General features: G+C 34.9%; 2 protein-coding genes across 2 annotated transcripts; both read right to left on the reverse strand.

Annotated features, from left to right (window-relative positions):
* Positions 1–752: 752 nt before the first annotated feature.
* Positions 753–7,791, reverse strand: LOC126827487 (homeobox protein ceh-37). The gene is made up of 5 exons (XM_050556876.2): positions 7,409–7,791; positions 2,913–3,013; positions 2,608–2,709; positions 2,048–2,265; positions 753–1,642 (listed from the first exon to the last, which is right to left on the reverse strand). Exons 1-5 carry the CDS (start codon positions 7,410–7,412, stop codon positions 1,108–1,110), a joined length of 960 nt encoding a protein of 319 aa, XP_050412833.2. The 5' UTR covers positions 7,413–7,791; the 3' UTR covers positions 753–1,107.
* A 4,260-nt stretch (positions 7,792–12,051) lies between these two features.
* LOC126827486 (polyglutamine-binding protein 1) lies at positions 12,052–24,748 on the reverse strand. The gene is made up of 7 exons (XM_050556875.2): positions 24,537–24,748; positions 22,276–22,609; positions 21,293–21,393; positions 19,940–20,010; positions 18,185–18,326; positions 16,602–16,662; positions 12,052–12,374 (listed from the first exon to the last, which is right to left on the reverse strand). Exons 1-7 carry the CDS (start codon positions 24,637–24,639, stop codon positions 12,227–12,229), a joined length of 960 nt encoding a protein of 319 aa, XP_050412832.1. The 5' UTR covers positions 24,640–24,748; the 3' UTR covers positions 12,052–12,226.
* Positions 24,749–25,268: the final 520 nt, after the last annotated feature.

Consider the following 25,268-nt stretch of genomic DNA (forward strand, 5'->3'; position numbering starts at 1 on the left):
AACCTACCCTGGAAGAATAACCTGTTACGGGTTTAAAGAAAAACTTTCAGGCGAATAACCCCAAAATTCCCTGTAGATATCCAAAACCTTCCCCGACTTTCAGACCGCAAGTTATTCTTGGCATAGAATATATCCCAAAGATCAAAGAGATTTACCGTTACAGGTTTATAAGTAACGTTAACTACCTTTTAAAAAATGGCTCAGTGACCAGTAGGTCCTGGTCTCAACCCCGGTATTGGCCTAGAAAGTTCATGGGGATTTTTTATCCTGGTTTTCCCTTGTCATGGGTTCAGGGTGGAGTGTCTGGCAATGATTAGCAGCTCGTGGTTCAAATGGGACGAAAACCGAGGTTCCTTATACTCGTTGGTAATTGAAATTAACGAATGCCTGATTGGTGCAGAGAAAAAACAACATTTCATTTCAGTGTTCAATCTCAGTCAACAAACACTGCTGAACACACAATTTGCTCTTTTTATCTACAGAACAGTTACTCTGTCAATCCTTTTCAGAAATCTGTTACAAGGTCCTAAAACCCTATAATGGAATGGTGTGTGGGGTTTAGCACTTGGACTATGTCTTAAGTCATTTTGAGACAAGCCAGGGACGCCGGAACGTCAAAGGGGCAAGGTTGTTGACACGGGGTGTTCTCCCCAGTCTCCCCTACAAAAAAACAAACCAAACTGATCATATTTCGATGTTATTTATTATATATACCTCTATAAGTACACATAGATTTAGGTACATATTTAAGCACTAACAATGATGCACGAAATTAACAATGTCTCTATATACAAAACATTTACAAATTGCATTAGATTATAGTCTTATTCAAGTCTTTGTGTTTGCTTTGTGGTGTAGTGTCTACATTAAAATTCTATATCCACAGTGAAGCTGATTTTGAATTCCACTGTCGACATTTTAAGCACAAACACACCCAAAAATAACTGAAAGTAAATTTTAATCATCACTAATGCATAATAACACATCAGTTTCACACAATTCGACAAAGATGATTAGTTCCTGTAGTATTCCTCATTGTCGCAATTTGTTACCCATTTCATGGTTTCAAATAATAAAACTCCAATTTCTTTTTGTATTACCAATACCTTAAACTCCTAAACCATGTTGATAATAATTTGAATGCATCTGCTGTGTGTAGTAAGGATTCATCTGTGGGTAATAAGAATAACTGTCATACATATCATAAGCACTACCGTTACCATAGCTACAAGACTGATACCCTGGCGTTACCGTGGAAGGATATGAAGCATCATTCAGCAACTGGGACATCGAGAATGGATTGGTAGAAGACGTATTATAGGTTGGTGATGGTGTCATCGAGGAATAGTTGTAGTCCGTCGGCGATGAATCAGATGTCATTGGGCTGGTGTTGAAGGTCGTTGGCGAGGAAAGTGGGGTTGCAGAACTTGAGTTGTAGGTCGTTGGCGAGGAAAGAGGGGTCGCAGAATTTGAACTGTAGGTCGCTGGTGAAATTGTAGGTGCCATTGAATTCAAGTTGAAAGTCGTCGCCGAAGAAGTGCTTGGCACAGAATTCAAGTTGAAGGTTGTTGATGGAGGAGCGGTTGCCACAGTATTGAAGACAGGGTTGTAGTTTGAAGCTGTCATCGGCATATAATGAAGACTGAAAATGAAAACAAATTAATCTGTTAAAAAGTTAAAATCACAATTTTAGCGAATTTCTCAAGAGTGAAAAGAAAAGTATGGTCAGTTATTAACCATGTTTTGATTCTCTTCCTTCTGCATAGGATTCCAGTGTAACGGCATCCGCTAGTCTGCTAATCTATTCGATTTCCTGTTTTCATATGATATCCATTTCAAAACAGTCGACAATTTATTACCCGCTTTTCCCCTGTTAGTATAAATCTTCTAATTGCTTATTATGGGTCTATTTAGTACTGTGGTCCTACTTGCAAAATTGTTAGGTCAATTAAAAATCTGACCTCATCGGGTACCAGTACCATGTCAAATCGGTAATTAGTATGGTAATTACAATCGATGTTTTAAGTCCCGGTGTTGATGTACTTACTTGGATCTGGGGTTTTCTTGGGTTAAGTTAGCTTTGTGTGTTGTCTCTTCTACGGGAGAAAGCAAGTGGCGATTCTCTGGTGATGACTGGCCAGGCGTAACAGGTAAACCAACTGGAGTTTGGCGGGAATCTTGGTTAAAAATCTGTTTTCTCATCCAGGCCATGTGGACACCTTTCGACTGGCGTTTGAATTTGGAACGACGATTCTGAAACCAGATCTGAAAGAAACAAATATTCAGATCTAATACAATATAATGATTTCTGGCTTCTGTTAGTTTTCCAACAAGAATGGATGAAATGGGATTGAACGCCCTAATTTTCTGCTCCACTCGCGCTAATGAAAATGGATATACGTCATGCATTGTCATGAGGGATATTTTGTCATGTGTGTTTTTACGTGCATGTCTCCTCCGAACGATGTTCATTGTCATGCCCATTTAAAGAATAAAGTTATACATAAAACTCTCTGTGGCCAATTGGAATATAGGCTCCATGCTTTGTTATTGATTTATGGGTAGAAAACTATGTCCTTCAGAATGATAATTTTGTGAAAAACTTACCGATATTCTTTCAATGCTAACACCAAGAGATTTGCTCAAATCTTCAATAGCGCAGGAATCTGGATATTGTGTTGTAAAAAATATATTCTCCATAGCTTGTAACTAAAATATGAAAAAAAAATATAATTTATGAAAGATTCGTTTTACCGTAAAATTAGTTTTGCAATGTAAATTTGTTATAACAATTGTTATTGTCGAAACACTAAATGTTAGCTGGCCACGCTGATAAAAAAAATGGAAAGCTTTTACTCTTTCTTCTAAAATTGCAAAATGAATGAAATTTTTGCTTGTCATAAGAAAAGTACCTGTGAAACTGTATATTTAGTTCTACTTCTAGGTTGTATGCCACCTCGTTTCTTTGTGTTTTTTTCTTCTGGGCTTGACTTGACCTTCATTTTTGTAATCGCTGAAAAAGAAATTATAATAATATAATATACAGCCGCTCAGTGGATATTTTTCAACTTAGTTTTAAAATGTATTCTCCTATTAAAGTAGCAATCGTGTTATTAATTGTAAAATAATAAAAAATTTAATATATATATATATTGGTCATCTACAAACTTATTGAACATTTGGCAACCAAAATAACGTTTGTTATCGAGAGATATTACAAGTATTGGAGTTTTAAAATTAATATACATAGTCATAATTAGTAGGATTAAATGCTGATCATTGTAGACATGTTATTCTCACTGACATAGACTTAGTTTCACTTTAAAATGAATAAAATATTTACTACTTAATAATTGCGCATAATGTTTCTTATATACTTACATACCAATAATTTAACTATTTTCGTGTAATAATTTATAAAGTTAGTCGCAGTTTGAGAAGATGTGCACAAGACTTAGAATGCGTAACACTGCAACTAAATTCTGTAATTTGGTATATATAGGTAGCAGATAATCGAGGCCATTGATTTCATAAATTCCAACAGAAGCCCTTTCCAATTTTTCGGTCAAATGCACATCAATCACGGCGAATCTGTCTTTCATCAGCTAAAAACGGTACGGGTAAACGTCGGCGAATTTAAGACCAATCACACGGCTGCTCCCTTTGATTGCCTCTAAAACTCGAACGGCGGGAAAGTTCAAGACCAATCAAAGATGTTGTTAGAGGATGGTTTCTTTTGTTTTCTTAACGTACCACGTGGCGCTAGAATTTTGAATGCAGTCTCATAATCGTTGACTTTGCACCGTGTAAAGAAAAATACTACTGTTTTCTAAAACAGCAAATGAATCAAATAAAATAATATATTTCTTAACGATGCCTATATTGCAGGGTTTTTATATATAATTTATTTAGACATTTAAACGGATTGAAATATGATCGCCATTTAATGATTTAATTTTTAAAAAAAGGAGAAGCGAGGCTGCGATAATAAACAATATGCCACATCTTGTCAAAACTTCAAACAGTGATATCATCGCTTAGAATAAAGTAATGTTGAATGGAATTATCAATATATTAATTTATTATCTATTTTTGAACATTACAACAAGAACGACCACATAATGCATTTTTAAGTTGTTTAGAATTTTTTTTAATAATATAAACTTTTTTCTACTGGGCAAATCGCTTAAACAGAAGACACCTAAAATTGTTCAAGCTTTAAAATCTTTAAAGCTGAACTTTTTATAACACCTTTTAGAAGTAATAATACTTTTATTGTCCTTAAATACTTTTATTTTATGTGTATTTATTGTAAACTTAAAAATGAACTTTTTATAAGATTTTTTAAATGTGATAAATAATTGTACTTCTTTATAGTACTTAAATCTAATTTTAAGCATTATCGGGCAGTTTTTTGCTTGATTTGGGGCGCATTATATGAATGAATTATTAATAAAATACACTTTTATTTACAACTATGTATAATTACTTTTGTGCATAACGAAGAATAAATACTGATTTTTTTGGCATGGAAACTTTATTATTGCATTAATAGGTTCCAAATATCAAAATATTTTGTAATAAAAAAAATAGCCTAAAAGGAAAGACAGTATTTTCCAGACGGAATAACTGTTGTTTGCATAAGAATAATCAAAAGTTTTCGCAACAATATTTAACTAACACAAAGGTTTGGTTAGGGTAACAATTTACTCTAAAAACACTTTCATCACCGCAACTCCGTCAATTGAAAAGTCGGTAAAACAGTAGATTACACCAATCAGTTGATGGTTGATCAATGGCTTCTGGTGTCATAGCCCTTTCTTCGCCGACATTTAGGTCAATAATGTTAGATATGTCCTGCAAAAAGTTATAAATTACTTCATCTATTTTCGAACAAACTTTCTTTCACCGATTCATTCATTCTTTCACAATCCAAAAATTCATAAAAATTCATAAAGCTCATAAAATTGGCATTTTGTTATCTCATTCATTTTGTTATTTCGGTCAGTTTTGTCGTGAGACAGAGAGAAATGGGGTTTAACGTCAACTCGACACAAACTAGGTCATTTCTGGACTAACATATGATATAGTTCAAAATTTCGCTTGCGCGTAGGGGTCTGTAGCAGTGGGAGGCAATCCGCTGGACCCGGAGAAAACCCACGAGGTTGGAGAGGCGACCCTACTCCTTACGCCAGTTGATTCAATGCCAGATCTTATGATACAGCGTGCACACACTAACCATTCGGCCACCCAACCCCCCTCCCCCAGTTTTGTCGTTTGTGAAGACTTTCTTTGCTTGATAAAGACGAGATAAACATCGTCGAAACGGCACCAGAAATAAACATCTAAATAAATTGCATTCCATATAATTGTGGCACGTGCTATTCTGATTCAGTTACTTAAACACGTTTAAACAATTTATTTTTATACAAAGAGCCCATATTTTTCGATTTAAGAAAAATTAATGCTGACGATTTTTTCTTCGAAATACATTTCTATCTATAAAACGTGCTAAAAGAATTTGACTGAAGTTGTAAAAATCTAAGTAAGTTTTCCATTAGGTAAATAGTGATAATGAAAAGCGAGTATTTTGATAACAATATAACAGTAAAACAATAAAAACAATCACAGGTTGATACAACAATATTTAAAACAAACAATCAACATAACACCAAAGAGAAAGGGTAGATGAAAAGTTTGTTGAAACCATTCCACTCATGATACTAGCCGTATGGTCGGCTTCCATCTGTTATTTTCCCTTTGATCATTCTCCTGGTCTTACCTGTATTGTTTTCATAACAAAGTATATTGAAGTCCCCCTACACAGTTCCCAATTTTCATCGTAGAAGCTAATTGACAAATTTTGTGACGTATACAAAAAGTATAAAAGCCCACAGTGCCCCGTCAATTTCATCATTTCAATTTATTCTACATTTCAACGTGTGTTCACTTTTGCAATATTAGGCTGATATTAAACATCTGGGAAATTATATCTATAAGGTAGGTCTAATTCAAATTAAAGAATTGCGAGCGATAGTCTACATTTCAGATATAGAAACTAAATAACATATCGTATATTTATATATTAATTTTAAAAGATCTTACAAATTCTGCATCCATGCACAACAAGTATAATAGTCTTCTAAATGTTATACTGTCTGTTTTAACAAGAAATCCGCGTAAATTTTGATACCGCCTGACATAATTTGGTTTTTATATTTTATTTGTTAGTATTTATAAAGAATCATGAAGGTTAAAACTACAACAAGTCCTGATGATAAACAGAAGAAACGAGGAGGAATACAACCCAGAAACAGAACCAAATATTCAGCTTCACAGGTAAGATACAGTTCCAGAATAACAACAGTTTTTGTCCTGCTGCGCATAATTCATTAAACAAAAATATATCTAAGACAAAGGCGAACGATGGCCTGAACCACTTAATATATATCTTTTATAAAAGAATTGAATAAATAATTGATAAATTAATTTCAATTTTGCAAAATATCGTGAAGCAATTAGGAAATGTGCGTGTTGGCATCTTGGTTGCTACAGTGTACTTGTCTTTACAGCTTCATGCTCTAGAGAGTTTATTCCTGGTATCCCAATATCCAGATTCTACAACTGTCGAAGAACTCGGAACATCACTCAGTGTCAGCATTGAAAGAATATCGGTAAGTTTCAATAATCATTGATTATAAAGGTTTTTAAGTTGGGTAATCACACCTTGAAAGATATCCAACTCATAAAATGATTTGGTCTCGATTTTAAACTTAATCATATGTCCGAATAGATTTGATGGCACGACAGTTTGATTATTTGCATCCGACGACAGTTTTTGGGCAATTTTATATAGTTTCTTTATAAGGAATTTCACGTTGTCTAAATCAATATTATGTGGGTGTGGTGTTGTAGTTTGTTCATTGTTAATATCATTTCGTATGGAACCTATTTTATAAGATCCGACAATATATTTTATAATGTTGCTTCACTTGTACACATATTTCCGTTGTCTATAAACGAACTGATAGAGAGATTTCCCATATCTCAACCATTTCTTAAACCACCTTCTAATTGCTTTACAGATCTGGTTTCAAAACAGACGTTCCAAATTTAAACGGCAGTCAAAAGATGTTCACATGGCCTGGATGCGAAAACAGATTTTTAATCAAGATTCCCGTCAAACTCCAGTTGGTTTGCCAGTTGTTCCACCTAGCCAATCCCCACCAGCAGAGAATCGTCACGTGCTCTCTCCACCAGAAGAAGCACCGAAAAAGGAAAATGTAAATGAAAAACCTAGATCCAAGTAAGTACAATATGTGACTTCCGTTTTCCTTGTAATTGTAAAGACTAATTTTCTGGAGATGAAACTAGAAAACATAAATAACGGTTTACATATCAAGCTCACCCATGTTTGTATTCGATTCTTTATCTCATAATTAATTATGGAGGCCCCAGTTGAAACACATATTCTTGCCAGTGATTCCCAGTCGTATCATGCTTATCTGTTTCTGTTTTTCAGCCTTCATTATATGCCGATGACGTCTGCAAGCTATGACCCTACTCACAACTACAGTGCATTGGGCTATAACCCTTCACAAACGACCTTCAACCATTCCAGTAGCCCCCCAACACCGACCTCCTACAGCAGCTCTACTACCAATCCTCTACTCATGTCTCATTTACTTAATGATGTCAGCAGTTCTTCCATGGTACCATCGGCATACCAGTCTTGTAACTATGGTAACAGTACTTACAATATGTATACCGGTTATCCTTACTATCAACAGATCAACCCATACTATTCCATGAACTCTCAACAGCAGATGTATTCCAGTTAATTTATGAACTTCGAAACTCACCAATTTGTATAGTTATGAAATATACATTATATTTGTATATAATAAATGTATTTGTACATATGAAATGTGTAAATGTGTAAAATAACATCAGACGGTGCTAAACAGTCATAAATTAACAGTGTGATCTCTGCATATTTTCATAATGGATGATATATTCAACTGAAATTATTTTAAAAACAAAACAGATTGATTTCATCCTATAAACACGTAAATGAGTGATAACTAAATGTATTAACTTCAGTCTTTCCATTGTTGGTGATGTCATTCCATTGTTAGCGATGTTAATGACAAATTATATAATTTTGTTAAAGGAGTCATTAATATATAAATGTATTGTATATTTGTATGTACAGCTATGTAATATAGATTTTCATTTATAAAATATATATAAATATACAAAGCTGTATTATTCATTATTTATTATTGTTACTGAAGAATTAGAAATAGCATACAATGTAAAATCATAATCCAACGAGAGAGCATCGCTATCGCTGCAACAAATGTCCACATTTCTGCTTCGATCCATATGGTACTTTTTGAAATAAAGAAGGCTAGGTGTTGGGTTTGTTTTGCCAAATTTACAAACTAAACGTGGGTGTGACACCGCCCCTGGGGGTCAGGACATGCATCAAAATACATGTAAATAGTTGCTATTCTTACAGTATAAGGAATAAATATGCCAATTTCCGAGATGATCCCATTCAGATTCAGAATTCCAGCCTGTAGTCAAAAAATGCAAACATTGGGCGTGGCTCTGCCCCTGGGGGTGGAAATGGACCAATATAAACAGGTACAACCCTATGATGGATCATACTGAATTGGATCCAAATATGTTAATAATTGCAAGCTGTAGATTATTTACAGACAAAATATTAACAAAAAGTGGGTGTGACACAGCCCAAGGGGGGCGGACCATGTACCAATAGTTGAAGTATACTAAGTTCCCAGATAATCCATTCAGAAATGTGGCCTTGAGACGCTAAACACAAAAGATGGACATGGCTCTGCCCCTGGGGTTGGGACATGCACCAAAATCAAAAGTTTCCACCCTTAGGCTATAAGGAATACATATGCCAAGTTTGAAGATGATCCATTCAGAATTGTGGCCTTGTATACGATAAACACAAAAATTGGGTGTGGCTCTGCCCCTAAGGATTTGGGACATTTTCGAGAGATGGATAGAGAACAAGCTAAAAAGAAAGTGATTTTTCCTACAATCGGGGTCCATAATTCAGGAAGCTACGATCCGATATGCGCGAATATCGAAAGGAACCAAGATCTTTGGGTTATAAACTTACATTTCAAGTTTCAACAAAATCAGATAAAAATTGTGACCTCTATAGGGTCTACAACCTTGATATACCATATTTTTATGCTATTTGAGAACAAAGGGCGGCCATTAGATATGTCAGTTTTGGTCCGATTTTCACGAAATTCGAACTCAGTCGTCCTTGGGGTGTAACGGTGGTATAATAATACGTTTTTTTTTTAAATCGGATAAAATTTATGACCTCTATAGGGTTCACAAGCTAAAAACGCGATTTTTCTTACAATCAGGGGCCATCATTCAGGAAGTTATGTACAGATATGCGCGAATATCTAAAGGAACCTAGATCTTTGGGTTATAAGCATACATTTCAAGTTTAAACCAAATCGGATAAAAATTGTGACCTCTACAGTGTTCACAAGCTAAAAACGTGATTTTTCGTACAATCAGGGGCCATAATCCATGAAGTTACAGTCCGATATCGAAAGGAACCGGGATCTTAGGCTGATAAACCTATATTTCAAGTTTCGTTGAAATCGGATAAAAATTGTGACGGACGGACGGGGACGACATCAAATATACGTCCACATGAAAATGTTGGCGTATAAACATTGCGCCCTGTAGGCGACACACAGACACACACACCCATACACACACAGGAGTGACGGCATAATGTGGACGTATAAACACCACCTTTTTTAGAAAATGAGTCCCTAATGAAAAACGTTTAATGAGACCAGTGCTGGATGGTTATTTCTCCCATCATAAGGGTTCCAGTAGATTGTTTTTGTAATCTCAAAATCCTTCAAAATTTGATCTATAGTAAATTGTAGAAAATCAACAAAGCTAATAAATACAGGGATACGCCATGCAGTGTGCTATGAGGGGAAAACTTTGCCTTGATGGCAATCCTGCAGCCTTGTTTTATTTCAAATTTCAACTAGCTGTCATGCACGTCAATGTGTACAAACGAAGGGCTTCAGTTCTTAGTCCCATCTAAACAGCAAGACACAGTTCACTCTGGAAAATCTGAGGTACAACAGGGTGTCCTGGTTTTAATGAACCAGTGCCTTAGTCACTGAGCTACTGTGAGTCCCAAAAAGATTAGTAATGTAGTTATGCTATTTGTACTGTAGCAATTCTTTCTTTGGTCCCCTTTTGTATGGGAATTTTGGGTTGGAATAAAAACCAGCGGCTGCCATGCAGGATATGCCCATATTTTGCAAGAGATGGATAGAGAACAAGCTAAAAACAAACATGATTTTTTGTACAATCAGGGGCAATAATCCAGAAAGTTATGGCCTGAAATGTGCAAATATCAAAAGGGACTGAGATCTTTGGGATATAAAGATAAGTTTTAAGTTTCATGAAAATCGGATAAAAATTGTGACCAGATGTTTACATTATTTGCGTATGAGGGGCGGCCATTTTGTCTGGCAGTTTTGGCCCGATTTTCACGAAATTTGAACTCTACAAACATTTCGGTATAACGTCGATATATTCGGACGTTTTTTTTTAAATCGAATAATAATTGTGACCTCTAGAGGGACCACAAGCTAAAAACGTGATTTTGCGTACAATCAGAGGCCATAATTCAGGAAGTTACGATCCGAAATGCGCAAATATTGAGAGGAACCAAGATCTTTGGGTTATAAACTTGCGTTTCAAGTTTTATCAAAATCGGATCAAAATTGTGGTCTCTAGAAGGTCCACAACTTTGATATACCAGATGTTTACAAAATTTGCTTACAAAGGGCGTCCATTTTGTCCGGCAGTTTGGGTCTGACTTTCATGAAATTTGAACTCAACCATCCTTAGGGTGTAACGGTGATGTATACAAACAGTGTTTCAAATCTGATAAAAATTGTGACCTCTATGGGCTCCACAAGCTAAAAATGTGATTTTTCGTACAGGGGCCATAATTCAGGAAGTTATGGTCCGATAACGTTGATATATTCGGACGTTTTTTTTTAAATCGAATAATAATTGTGACCTCTAGAGGGACCACAAGCTAAAAACATGATTTTGCGTACAATCAGAGGCCATAATTCAGGAAGTTACGATCCGAAATGCGCAAATATCGAAAGGAACCGAGATCTGTGGGTTATAAACATGCATTTTAAGTTTCATCAAAATCAGATGAAAATTGTGACCTCCAGAGGGTCCACAACCCTGATACACAATATTTTGAAACTATTTGCGAACGAGGGGTGGCTATTTTGTCAATCAGTTTCGGTCTGATTTTTACGAAATTCGAACTCAACCATCCTTAGGGTGTAACGGTGATATAATTTAACGTTTTTTTCAAATCGGATAAAAATTGTGACCTCTATGGGGTCCACAATCTAGAAACGCGATTTTTCGTACAATCGGGGGCCATAATCCATGAAGTTACAGTCTGATACATGCCAATATCGAATGGAATCGAGATCTTAGGGTGATAAACATATATTTCAAGTTTCATTGAAATCGGATAAAAATTGTGACCTCTAGAGTGTTCACAAACATTTGTGGATGGACGGACGACAGGGGCGACGACAATATACGTCCACATGAAAATGTGGATGTATAAAAAAAGATTGCCTGTATTTGAATGATATGTAGAAACTGTCACACAATCTAATATTTTTCCGTAATGTGCCAGTTGGTAAAAGGAATCCTATAAAAAAAGATGTGTTAAACAATATGTGGTTTCAACATACAAGTAAAGTATTTGACCTATTTGTTTATTGTGATAGAATATGGTATATGTAATTACAATCTATGAAAATGTTTGATGATATTCCCCATAGATCAAACTTGAAGATCTATAAAATCTGGTAACATGAAAAATTTACAAATGGTCAATGATGATCGAAGCATCAAAGAAATGAAATGGGGTTTAAGGTTCTACTTTTCTGCACTGACTGAAACCACAAAGAATCTTCACATACATTTTATATTAAGATGTCTCATTAAATAAGTGATGCTTTCAACATACAGATAATTCACAGCAGAGAATATCCATTAACTAACAGTTCACAGGTAGCTTTATTGTTATTTTCCTGCATGTATGATCATGTACAGGAATATTGTTCCTTGATTCAGGTATGTTCAGTTATTTATCATCCTCCATCTGTCTATTAGCACGTAATACAGCACCAGGACTAGGATACGGTCTTTGTTGAAATAGTGGACCCGAAGCTGTGGCATCCACACCTGTTTTAGCTGATCCTCTTTGATCCAAACCACTACTCCAAGTACCCCTGAAAATACAATTTAAACAAAAAATTATTATAATTTAGGTTAAAGATAGGTTGCCAGGCAATGAAACATACGCCCACAGCAGCTAAGTTGTCCGGGCAGTCAATAAGTCTTGTCACATATTTTTTCTTTTGTCAGTAATGAGAACATTTACAACACATGAAAATCTGATTACACATAATAACCCATGAAGTAATTATCAGAAATCATTAGAATTTGTTTCGATTTTTTGTCTCGTGAATTTAAACAATATAATAACTTTAGCCTCTAGAGCGTCCACAAGATTTTTCAAAGTAATCAAGGGCCTTAATTCTGGCTGTAATTATTGGAAATTGTTGAAAATGAATAGGATTCTTTGTCTCATCAGGGGCCATAATTCAGGAAGTTACGATCCAATATGTGTGAATATCGAAAGGAACCAAGATCTTTGGGTTATAAACATGCATTTCAAGTTTCATCAAAATCGGGTGATAATTGTGACCTCTAGAGTGGGCCATAATCCATGAAGTTATGGTCGGAAACATGCCAATATTGAAAGGAACCGAGATCTTTGGGAGATAGACCTATATTTCAAGTTTCATCAAAATCGGATAAAAACTGTGACCTGTACAGTGTCCACAAACAAATTGTGGACGGACGTCCGGACAGACAGACAGGGGTGATGGCATAATACGTGCACATAAAAATATGGTCGTATAAAAAAATGTAATAAACGTATGATTTAATTTAAGAGTACTGTCATATATCTGGACAGGATCACTCAATCTCCAGTAATTACAAAAGGCAGTAATTTCAATATAATTATTTATGATTTTTTTAATATCTTTATTACTAATCAGACAGCAGCAAAGAGGTGTAGGTTGCAACAGACTTTGATATATCTCTTGCCAGACAAATTCTCCATTTCTGCAATTAAAACAAGCCAATGGTAAGGCTGATGTCCCCCGCCAAAATCCCAAAATAAATAGATGACACATTAATTAATCGCACATTTATTTTTTTTAAAAGTATCAAGCAATCAAACTGATTATCAACTATACACTAAGTTTCATCACCCTCTATCAAGATAGAATCAAAGTTATCTTGTCCCAAAGCACCGTCCAATGAAATTGTTTAGCTCTGCTTAGCTTTAGCACGAAATGTTAATCATTGAACTCAATAATGAACATCTATATCAAGTTTAAACATTCTACATTGTACTAAAATTAAAAGCAGAGTTGTTATGTTCCAAAGTCTTGACCCATCAAATTGCTTATCGCTACTTAGCCTAAGCAGAAAATTCTCATCATCGAACTTAGTCAAGGTAATGATAAAATGAATCTATGCTCCGTGTTTCATCACTCTCACTTAATTATAACCAAAGTTATTGTGCCCCAAAGTATCAACCAATCAGATTGCTTATCTATGCTTACTGTAAGCATACAATGTTTAACATCGATTTCCATCAAGGCATTGACCTAATGAATAACTACACCAAGTTTGAACATTCTACCTCAATTATTGTGTTCCAAAGTCTCAACCAATCAAATTGCTTATCGCTCTGCTTACCCTGAGCAGAAAATGCTCATTATCGAACTTAGTCTTGAAGCCATTGATGTAATAAATTTATACACCAAATTTCATCACTCTCACTTAATTAGAACTAAAGTTATTTTGTCCCAAAGCATCAACCAATCAAAGGCGGTGGACAATTAACCAAATATGAGATTAATGAATGTGTCATAAATGTTACTTTAACTAATCAATGAACATTTGAAGGATTTTAAAATAAAAAGTAGAGAAAAAATACAAATGTAATTTGTCTGTGCCAAGAAAAAAACACATTGTATTTTCTATCTAAAGTACTGTATTTGAAGTGCTACATGTACAAACAATCATACTGTAGATCATGATGACCTATTAATAAAATACACGTTTTGATAAGGTTTCATTTCTACAGTCAATATTTACTCAGGAAATCTGAAGCATAAGTAACAGTTTTAACAAGAAAACTCAAGTCATCAATATCCTGTGCCTCTGGACATGTTTTAGAAGGTCAACAGAAAGACAATCCCTGTGATATATTGGTAATCAAAAATCAAATACTAGTATGGTATCAGGCATCCTAATTAAGCTACATGGTTATACTATCACCCCCACTGGGTGTTGGCACACTTTGTTTGGTGGCGGATAATAATAACTCAAAATAAAATGTTTGAGCCGATAACTTCTGAAAACGCTACATACTGTCCCTCTACAAGTGTCGAATGATCTGGTACGACAGTCTGAGTGAGCTGAGCTCTCCTGAATCACAGCCTCGCTCTCTCTCTTTAAAAGATGCGAACACCCCTAATTTCCTTACGTCAGAGACTGACCAAAGTACTAATTTCTTAACCAAGTACTAATTTGATCAACTAAATACATTATATCAGCGTTGCTACATTCCATTGTGTAGTTTCACAAACAAAAGAAGATATGGTGTGTTGTTGATAAAAAAAAAGGAAATGGCAGTGCTAGCCAGTCTGCATTTTGTTAACCTATGGGTGATTTTAATACATAAATAATATACATCTATCCTCTATTTCCGCAGTATTACATGTTGTCCTATATCTAACAAAACTTGTTTACGAAATTGAAACCAATATTAGGTCGAGGCCATAATGTTGTTACACTGAGCAAAGATTATACTTTTATGATTAAGGAATCCATACATGTACTTGTAACATCAGCCTTGTTGATAGTTATTTATACATATAATTTTTCATTAAATATATCCGATGAGAAGAAGAAATTAATTAGGTTTCAAAATTTAATAATATAACATAACTATGGTGTATTTCAAAAAGTCCAGAAATAAAACTGTGATATAAAACTTCTACCCTTATTTCAGTTAGTCAGAACTCTGTTAGCTCATGACAGTTTTTTTTTATTAATTTTCAGCGTTTTCCGAAATTCTATCCAGATTATCGCCCTTATATTTGTTAAAGAAGCATTATGTAAGATTTAGATAAAGACCTGGCATTTCTTGCTATAATAGTTCAAAAATAGATAATGAAAACTATATACCAGTATATTGAAAATTTCATTCAAATTACTTTACTTCAGGCGAAAATGTAGCATAGGTCATTCATTATTGTAGCAACGGTACTTGACAACCCATTATCCATTTTATCGTTAAATTTGATGGTTTGTAATGTGAATAAATGTCTAAATAATAATTTATAGAACATTTGAAGCCATAAACCAGCGGCTGCCAGGCAGGATACGCCCACATTTTCGAGGGATGGATAGAGAACAAGCTAAAAAGAAAGTGATTTTTTCTACAATCAAGGGCCATAATTTAGGAAATTACAATTCGATATGCGCAATTATCAAAAGAAACCGAGATCTTTGTGTTATAAACATACATTTCAAGTTTCAACAAAATCGGATAAAAATTGTGACCTCTATAGGTCGTCCTTAGGGTGTAACGGTGATATAATAATACGTTTTTTTAAATCGGATAAAAATTGTGACCTCTATAGGGTCCACAAGCTAAAAACGTGATTTTTCGTACAAACAGGAGCCATAATCCATGAAGTTTTGATCCGATACATGCCGATATCCAAAGCAGCTGAGATCTTTTGGAGATAAACCTATATTTCAAGTATCGTCAAAATCGGATAAGAATTGTGACCTGTAGAGTGTCCACAAACAAATTGTGGACGAACGGACGTCCTCACGTCCACTAATGACAGGGGCGACGACAATATACGTCCACATGAAAATGTGGGCGTATAAAAAGACATGCAATAGGCAGATTTAGCTCTTATATAATGCATCTTTAATTTTTTACATTCTTTCTAATAATAATATCGACTGGCAGACTATCGCCATCAGGAAACACCATTTAGGATACAACCACCGTCAAGATCGGTCGCATTATCTTTCATGTAAATAATTGTTTTGTGTTTCGTTTTGAGTGAAGTCTGTATCATTATAGGCCTGGGACTATACAGCACAGTGGATGCTTTCGGATGGCCCCTGGATCCATTCACTTGATTTTATAAATGTTGTTTTGTGTGTTATCTGTTTTGTTTGCATGTAGTGCGGTCCTACTGAACTTACTAATAGCATGGCATTTCCCAACATCTAATCAAGTGTTATGTTCTTTTCTGCCCTGCTTTAGACCACACAAGCCAAATTTTCAGGACAGTAACCTACCATTTCTGTCTCTATATTTGAAAAAGTTCGAATGATCATTAACTTACCTAGGGGCTTCCGAATAGGATGCAGGGTCCATAGGATCAAGTTCATCTCTTTGTTTTCTTCCTAAAAATAAAACCCATAAATCATATGCTCACATTTTGCAAGAGATGGATAGAGAACAAGCTAAAAACAAACACGATTTTCTGTACAATCAGGGGCAATAATCCAGGAAGTTATGGTCTGAAATGTGCAAAAATCAAAAGGGACTGAGATCTTTGGAATATAAAGATATGTTTTTAAGTTTCATCAAAATCAGATAAAAATTGTGACCTCTAGAGGGTCCACAACCTTCATATTACATACTTTTACACAATTTGAGTACAAAGAGCGTCCATTTTTCGTACAATCAGGGACCATAATTAAGGAAGTTATAATCTGATATGCGCGAATATTGACAAGAACCAAGATCTTTGGGATATAAACATGTATTTCAAGTTTCATCAAAATTGGAACAAAATTGGGACCTTTTAGAGGGTCCACAACCTTGATATACCATATTTTTACACTGTTTGCGTAGAAGAGCAGTTATTTTGTCCGGCAGTTTTAGTACGATTTTCACGAAATTTGAACTCAACTAACATTCTGGTGTAACGGTGATATATTTGAACCCTTTTTTAAATCAGATAATAATTGTGACCTCTAGAGGGACCACAAGCTAAAAATGTGATTTTTCGTACAATCAGGGGCCATAATTCAGGAAGTTATGATCTGATATGCGCAGATATCAAAAGGAACCAAGATCTTTGGGTTATAAACATGTTTTTTAAGTTTCATCAAAATCGGGTGAAAATTGGGACCTCTAGAGTGTCCACAAGCTAAAAACGTGATTTTTTGTACAATCAGGGGACATAATCCATGAAGTTATGGTCCGATATATGGCGATATCGAAAGGAACCGAGATCTTTAGGAGATTTTAAGTTTCATCAAAATCGGATAAAAATTGTGACGTGTAGAGCGTCCACAAACAAATTGTGTACGGACAGACATCCGGTCGGACAGGGGCGACTGCATACTACGTCCACATGAAAATGTGGGCATATAAAAAATAAAAGTGGTCAATGGGCCTAAATCTTCCATTCTTGTAATAGTGTGTTTAATAGTGGTTGTGATTACAACTTTACGTCGCTGGATGACATGTAAATAACATTCAATATAACATACAAGGATTACAAGTTGTCAGTCAGTACATCCTGTAAGCTCGTAGTGGAGTAGCAAAAGTATCCCGAGATAGACACCTTGACTGCTAAATTGATGGAGATTGGTGAATAACTAAACACTGCTGAACTTTATTTATTACAGAGTAAATCATATAAATACTAATAAGTTTTATTTCACATGGTTAACACAGGTTTTAGCTGCGTGCAATCTCATGTTTGAGAGAAGTGATGATTATCAACATGATTCTGTGAGTGTAATGGATGTAATATAAATAGTAAGTACATGTAGGTATATAAAAATCTAATTTGCTTCCCTAAATTGTACCGAAAATCATCACAACTTCCTTGATCCATTCGAAGATCCCCTAAGGTGACGAATAAATGTGACTTTATTTATAAAATAATAAATCATATTGTATTTCACGAACCGCCCCTCCTGCCTCTTCCTCTACCCCGATCATCATCTCTGTTTTGTCTTCCTCCATAATCTTGTGATTTCTTTTTATTATTTTTATCAGGCATTATTACATCTTCTTCTGAATCAGAGCCAGACATACTGTCGTCATCACTCTAAAAGTAAAAACCAACCACAACTGAAAATTCATGTACTATTCAAACACTTCTTGAATCTTTTTTAAAGATAGGACAATGTCTGGCCCAATTTCTGTGTCATCCATTTGATGGGAAGGTTAGAATGAGAATTCTAGTTTGCTAGACAATAAAAAGTTATGAGCTTAACAACTATTAACAAAAAGTGGGTGTGGCACCACCCAAGGGGAGCGGATCATGCACCAAAATCAAGTTCCAAGTTCCAAGATAAATCCAGGACATGCACCAACATCAATAGTTGCCGCCCTTGGGCTATAAAGAATACATTATGCAAAGTTTGAAGATTATCCATTCAGAATTGCGGACAGTATATGATAAACACAAAAATTGGGCATGGCTCTGTCCCTAGGAGTCGGGACATGCACCAAATCAATAGTTGCCATCCTTAGACTATAAGGAATACTTATACCAAGTTCCAAGTTCTACTCCGAATGGGCTAATGAAGATGGGCATACATGTACGCCATGCAGTGAAGAGGGAAATCTTGCCCGGGCAGCGGCACTATGCCCTACTCTTATATCCAACTGCCAAGGGATCTTTTATTTGTACGTCAAGGAATACACGGTCCCTCAGTTTTTCGTCTCATCCGAATGACTAGACAGCTGTCCTTGTCGGGCCCTCCGTCCTGCACCAAGTGACAAGGGGAAACCAAATCAGAAATTCCTGATGAACTTTCTGGTCCAATTCCGGGATCGAACACGCGATCTCCAGGCTAGCTTGCCAGCGTCTTACCCACTTAGCCACCATGGCTCTCAGGATCTCTTAAGAATTGCCACCTGTAGGCAAAATACAAGACACACACAAAAATCGGGTGTGGCTCTGTCCCAGGGGGTCGGACAAGCACCAAATATAATAGAGGCCATCATTAGGGTATAAGGAATAAGTATGAAAAGTTTTCAAGATGATCGATTAAGAATTGCGGCCTGTAGGCGACACACAGAAAGAAAATGGGCGTGGCTCTGCCCCTGGGGGTTGGACATGTACCACAAACAATAGGGATGTTCCTTAGGGTTTAAGGAATAAGTATGCAAAGTTTCAAGATGATACGTTAAGAAATGCGGTCTGTAGATGACAAACAAACAAATACAAGAAATGGCCGTTTCTCTGCGCCTGGAGGGGGGGGGGGGAGACAGCATGCACCAAAAACAATAGGGATCATCCTTAGGGTATAAGGAATAAGTATGTAAAGTTTCAAGACGATCAGTTAGGAATTGCGGCATGTAGGTGACACACAGACACATACATACACACTGACGGGGGCGATGGCAATATTAATGTAGTATAAAATGGGATTAAAAAACGTGCCTCAACACATCTTGATCATTTCAGAACATATATTTTTATTCTATTAATCTGACTGGTGGCAAACAGCAACATATCCACTGAGCCACACTATTTCACTATAATACTAATAATTAACTAAACCATACATCATTTCACAAATTTGGCATTTAGTGGATGTAGCTAGGTCACCTGGGTACAAGATTGAATCAATTAGTCATCAAGCACATGTTCGTGCAACAACATACATTGAATCCTTTGAACTAGAAGTATTTCTATGAAATGAAACCTACCAAATCACTTCCTTCTTCCATTTTCTCATCATCTTCCTGGTCAGATAAATTATCTTTGTCATCTAATAAACCTAAAAAACAATCAATCATTTTTCTTCTTAAACATTTGATTACTGTAATGAAAACCTGTAAGCCTAGCAAATATCAAGAATTATCTTGTCTATGTCCTCTGGACAAATATAGGATCTTGGAAAAGCGGTCTTATTTCAAGATGTCAATTGACCCAGACTTCTATTACACCGAAAAGTATTGATTATTCAATTTAATGATATTGATAATTTTAAATGTAGGTACAAAGTTTAAAATTGATTCTATGAAAATCTTCAGTCATTAGAAAAAATTTTTTTTTTTTGGTAACATAATTTTATAATCCATCAGACCATATTAATCATGTGACATTATTCTGCATATCTGTGTTGTCAAAAAGAAAATTACAATACTTTTGTTTTGGTGTGTATTTATTTATTTCTGGTTTGAGAAGCTATTTCATTAAAAGATTTGTACACTGATTTTTTGTCTCAAACTTCTGTATGTGAAAGATATCAAAAGTGATGTAATAAAAACAGTATTCTTTAAACTTAAAGATGCATTATGTAAGAGCTAAATTTGCCTACTGCAGGTCTTTCTTTTGACCTCAAATGTTATATAAATTATTAATTGGACATGTATTCACATAACAAGCCAGTATTCAACTATCTAGAACATAGGAATAGGATGGTTGTAATTTTTAATGGATTGAAATACAATTCCCATTTAATAATTTTTAATTCAACCAGCGGCTGCCAGGCAGGATTCGCCCACATTTTCGAGAGATGGATAGAAAACAAGCTAAAACGAAAGTGATTTTTCCCACAATCAAGGGCCATAATTCAGGAAATTACAATTCCATATGCGCAAATATCGAAAGGAACCAAGATTTTTGAGTTATAAACTTATATTTCAAGTTTCAACAAAATCGGATAAAAATAGTGACCTCTATAGGGTCCACAACCTTAATATACCATATTTTTACGCAATTTGAGAACGAGGGGTGGCCATTTTGTCTGTCAGTTTTGGGATGATTTTCACGAAATTCAAACTTAGTCGTCCTTATGGTGTATCGGTGATATAATAATACATTTTTTTAAATCGGATAAAAATTATGACCTGTGAATTAAAGCCAAGATACTTGATTATGTTCTTATTGAGAACTACATCTTGGATTATAAAGTTTTAAAATATATGGATTATTTTTACCATCCCATTTTCATCGTTTCTAGACGATGGATGATGACAAATTTTCAATTCTGGACATTCTGGACAAACTGACATTCATTTTCCAAATGATCTTTCAATATTTTATGTTAAGCTTACCTTTTAATCTTTCAGCTGGTAATGTAACAGTAGCTCTAGGATGTAATGGTGACAACCAACAAACTTGATCTGACATCATATTCCAATAATAATAACGATTTCTGAGACAAAAATAAATTCCTTTTAAAAAATACATGTATACTACATCCAAGAGATGGATAGATAATAAGATAAAAAAAAAAACGGCGATTTTTTCGTACAATCAAAGGCCATAATACAGGAAGTTACAGTCCGATATGCGCAAATATCGAAAGGAACCAAGATCTTTGGGATATAAATACATGTTTTAAGTTTCATTAAAATCGGATCAAAATTGGGACCTCTAGATATTATATACATTAACACTATTTACGTACAAGTACATGTAGCGGCCATTCTATCAGGCAGTTTGGGTTTTATTTTTTACGAAATTCAAACTTAACCATCATCAGGGTGTAACGATGATATATTTTAAAGATTTTTAAAATCCGATAAAAAATTGTTACCCCTAGTAGGTCCACAAGCTAAAATCGTGATTTTTTCGTACAATTAGGGGCCATAATCCAGGAAGTTACAGTCCGTTATGTGGAATATCGAAAGGAACCAAGATCTTTGGGATATAAAAACATGTGACCTTTAGTGGGTTCACAAGCTAAGAACGTGATTTTTCGTACAATCAGGGGCCATAATCCCTGAAGTTACAGTCCAATACCTGCCAATATTAAAAGGAATCGAGATCTTTGGGAGATAAACCCATAAGTCTTAACATAAAGTCTAAACATTTTTTTTTTAGCTTTGACCACACACACTATAGTTTCGGTCAATTTTGAAAAAACTCAGGCAAAAACTCAGATCTGCAGAGTGTTCACACAATATTATGGACGGACGATTGGACTGCTAGATAACTGACAATCTGACGACAATACCAGTATACAAATGTACATGCATATTAAATTTGAGATACAAATCTGCAGAAAACAAGAAATAAATAAAATATAACATACGAAAGTGGATCAGCTACTTCTCGCCAATTATCTGGTAATGGATATTTCCGTAACATTCGTTCTCGTAATTTTAACATTTTAGATTCTGGTTCAAACGGTTTAAGTCCATATGTATTTTTGCAATAATCGGTACATTCATGATAAGGGTTAATTTTAAATGGACAGTTTATGACTTCTGTAATGATTGGTTCGTTAGGATCATAGTCTTCTTCCTCTTCTTCTACCTGTATAATAGGTTTTGCTACAGGTTCGGGTATTGTATATTGTTCTGGAATTTGGGGGTGGTCTGATTTTCGCATGTCATCATAATCTTCAGCAAATACTTCTTCATCATCTACAATAATTTTTAAAAAAACAATTTAGAAATAATTGTTATATTAAACTGATTTGAATACTGATCTACTAATCAATTTACATTAAACATTAAATTATAGACCATGTGTGAGATTTAATATCTGTAAATCTAGAAACCAACTAATTCTATGAGTGGAATAAGATGCGTGTGAAATATAATGATGCAGTATCCTTTTTGGCCAATTTTGGCAGCTATATTTTATTTTAAACTTGACTTACTAGAAAATACTGAAATAGTATTTATGTACAGAAACTGGAACAAACGTGGTCGGTTTGTTGTGATAAATCGTCTTAAAGATACCTTACTGATGAATGATAGTATTCAGTTACACTATTGTTGGCATGGGTAAGGTATGTTTTCCGGGTGGCTTGTTGTAGTAACTTAGTCTAATTGGGAGGACCTCTCGACTTCACCTGATAGTGAAAGTCTGGTACAAGGGGGGAAACATGATCTGGATTGATCGCTTTGAGTCAGACTTGTTCGAAACTCCTACTATCTGAACCATTATACATTTTAAACAGATTTCTTCGATTATGAACAAACTACTTAACTTTGGTTGTTATAAACTTACCTGTGTGTTTGAAATCACCCCCCATTAAATAAAATCCATTGTACAATTAAATATTCCAACGAACAAAAAAATTTCCCTTGAAAAATTTGACCACTGGACGAAACCAGTGAAGCTGTTGAGGGGGTGGTTTAACACTTTGACAGAGATTTTGAAAACCACTTGTTGCGATCAAACCAAAGCGCAATCATTTCGATCGTTTGAGTTTGGTCAACGAAAAAATATCAACTAAAGACATTTCCAAGTGTATTGTCAATTTGATATCATTCTTTCAATCCAATAATAAACGTTTCAATAACATCTATAAGCTTGTTGAGGTAGCCCTGAAAGTGCCTTTTGGGTGGGTTTATAATGCTAAAAAAGCTGTAAGACCTCTTAAGAAGCGCACCATCAGTTCTAGATTCGAAAAATTGACCGTACTGTGATATGGTGCAATATTTGTTTGATCATAATGTTAATATACTCTTTATCATCAATTATCTTTTAATTTATTGTAAATAATACTTATATCGCACCACCACTCATAATTGCAAATAGTCTTTACATAATACGTTATGTATCATGCTATACATGTATCATTATTAAAGATATTCAAGGGTCAAATTTAAGGCCTGTGAAAGAATGTCATTGTTTTTGTGCCGCATTTGTGTTTAAAAGAAACTTCATCCATTCAACTCTCTAATCAGTATGACTAAAAGTAAAACAAAAGGTAGACCTATAAACTTTGCAGAGATTTTACTAGAATGTAAAAGATGGTACCGGTACTAACAAAATAAAGGAATACGGGCAGTTATGTGTGTGAACGCCCAAACTCAATACCAAGCCGAGACTTAAAGCTTATTCTTATACAAAACTAAGATAAGATTTGAATTGTCATAAAAGTACCGCAAACTGTGACATGCTGTAAGTCTAACCCTTTTATATGAAATGATCTCTCCCGAAGAATAACGTAATCAACTTCTATGACTATTTAGGTATTTTTCGATGACAAAAGTTTGTGGGAATTCAATTTTTCAAGAGAACTTTTTTATTCATTGAGATAATGGATTTTATTTAACGGGAGGTGATTTCAAACACACAGGTAGGTAAGTTTATAATAACTAAAGTTACGGTAAGTAGTTTGTTCATAATCAAAGAAATCCGTTTAAAATTTACGATGGTTCAGACACCACTGTTGGGTGTTGCGAGGGCTCTTGCCCCACTAGGCCCCATTGTCTATCCGGTACTGATTAATCATTTGAAAAGGTTATGGTTGTTGCACGTTAATGTAAGTTAATATTCCCAATTTATTGTAGGCCTACTAGTACTAGTCTAAATTGTAGATTTGTAGCTACTTGCCATTTTTTTTAGCCTCTTTAAAAGGTGGTGGGGGTGGTTTAGGTGTATCTTTTACTATTCCTCTTTTAGCAAGCCGAGCTGCTAATGCTGGTGGTAGTGGCATAACAAATACTTTGACTTCCAAGACCTGCAATTGGCAATAAATATCTTCTTTATAAAATATAGTGCAAAATATAAAGTTGGTACAAGGGAGATAACTACCACTATTGTTAATTAAAATTACGGATCGTGAACTATACCGAAATGCATTCATGAATATGATTAAATAATGAACTTGGAATCTGAAATGATAGGGAATTTATAATATTAAACTACCTTCCCATTTTACAATGACAGAAATTAAGATTTTTGCTATGATTTTTTTTTTTTGTCGTCCTCATGGCAAAAGGGAGGCAACAACAATTCCAATATTTGGATGCAGACCACATTTCGTATCAACATAACCATCTGCAAACTGGTCAGCTGTATATTCGCTTAGCTGGCAATATCGGTTAGCTCCAATATTAAATATTTTCTTCAGAAAATTTACTTTTAAACCCATTTTTTAAATCATTAGAAAAGTAAATAACGCAGTTTGAAGTATATCTGGATAAAAAAAATGACTTAATATGCCAATTCTGCCTGGACTGGCTTGTATTACTAGGTCTCATAAAAACAACCCACATGTTCAACAACAATATTTGACATAACAAGTAGAACTATACTGGATGTGACCGTAAAGAAATAGTACAG

The sequence above is a fragment of the Patella vulgata genome, chromosome 7 (assembly GCF_932274485.2).
Source record: "Patella vulgata chromosome 7, xgPatVulg1.2, whole genome shotgun sequence".
Classification (NCBI taxonomy): Eukaryota; Metazoa; Mollusca; class Gastropoda; family Patellidae; genus Patella; species Patella vulgata.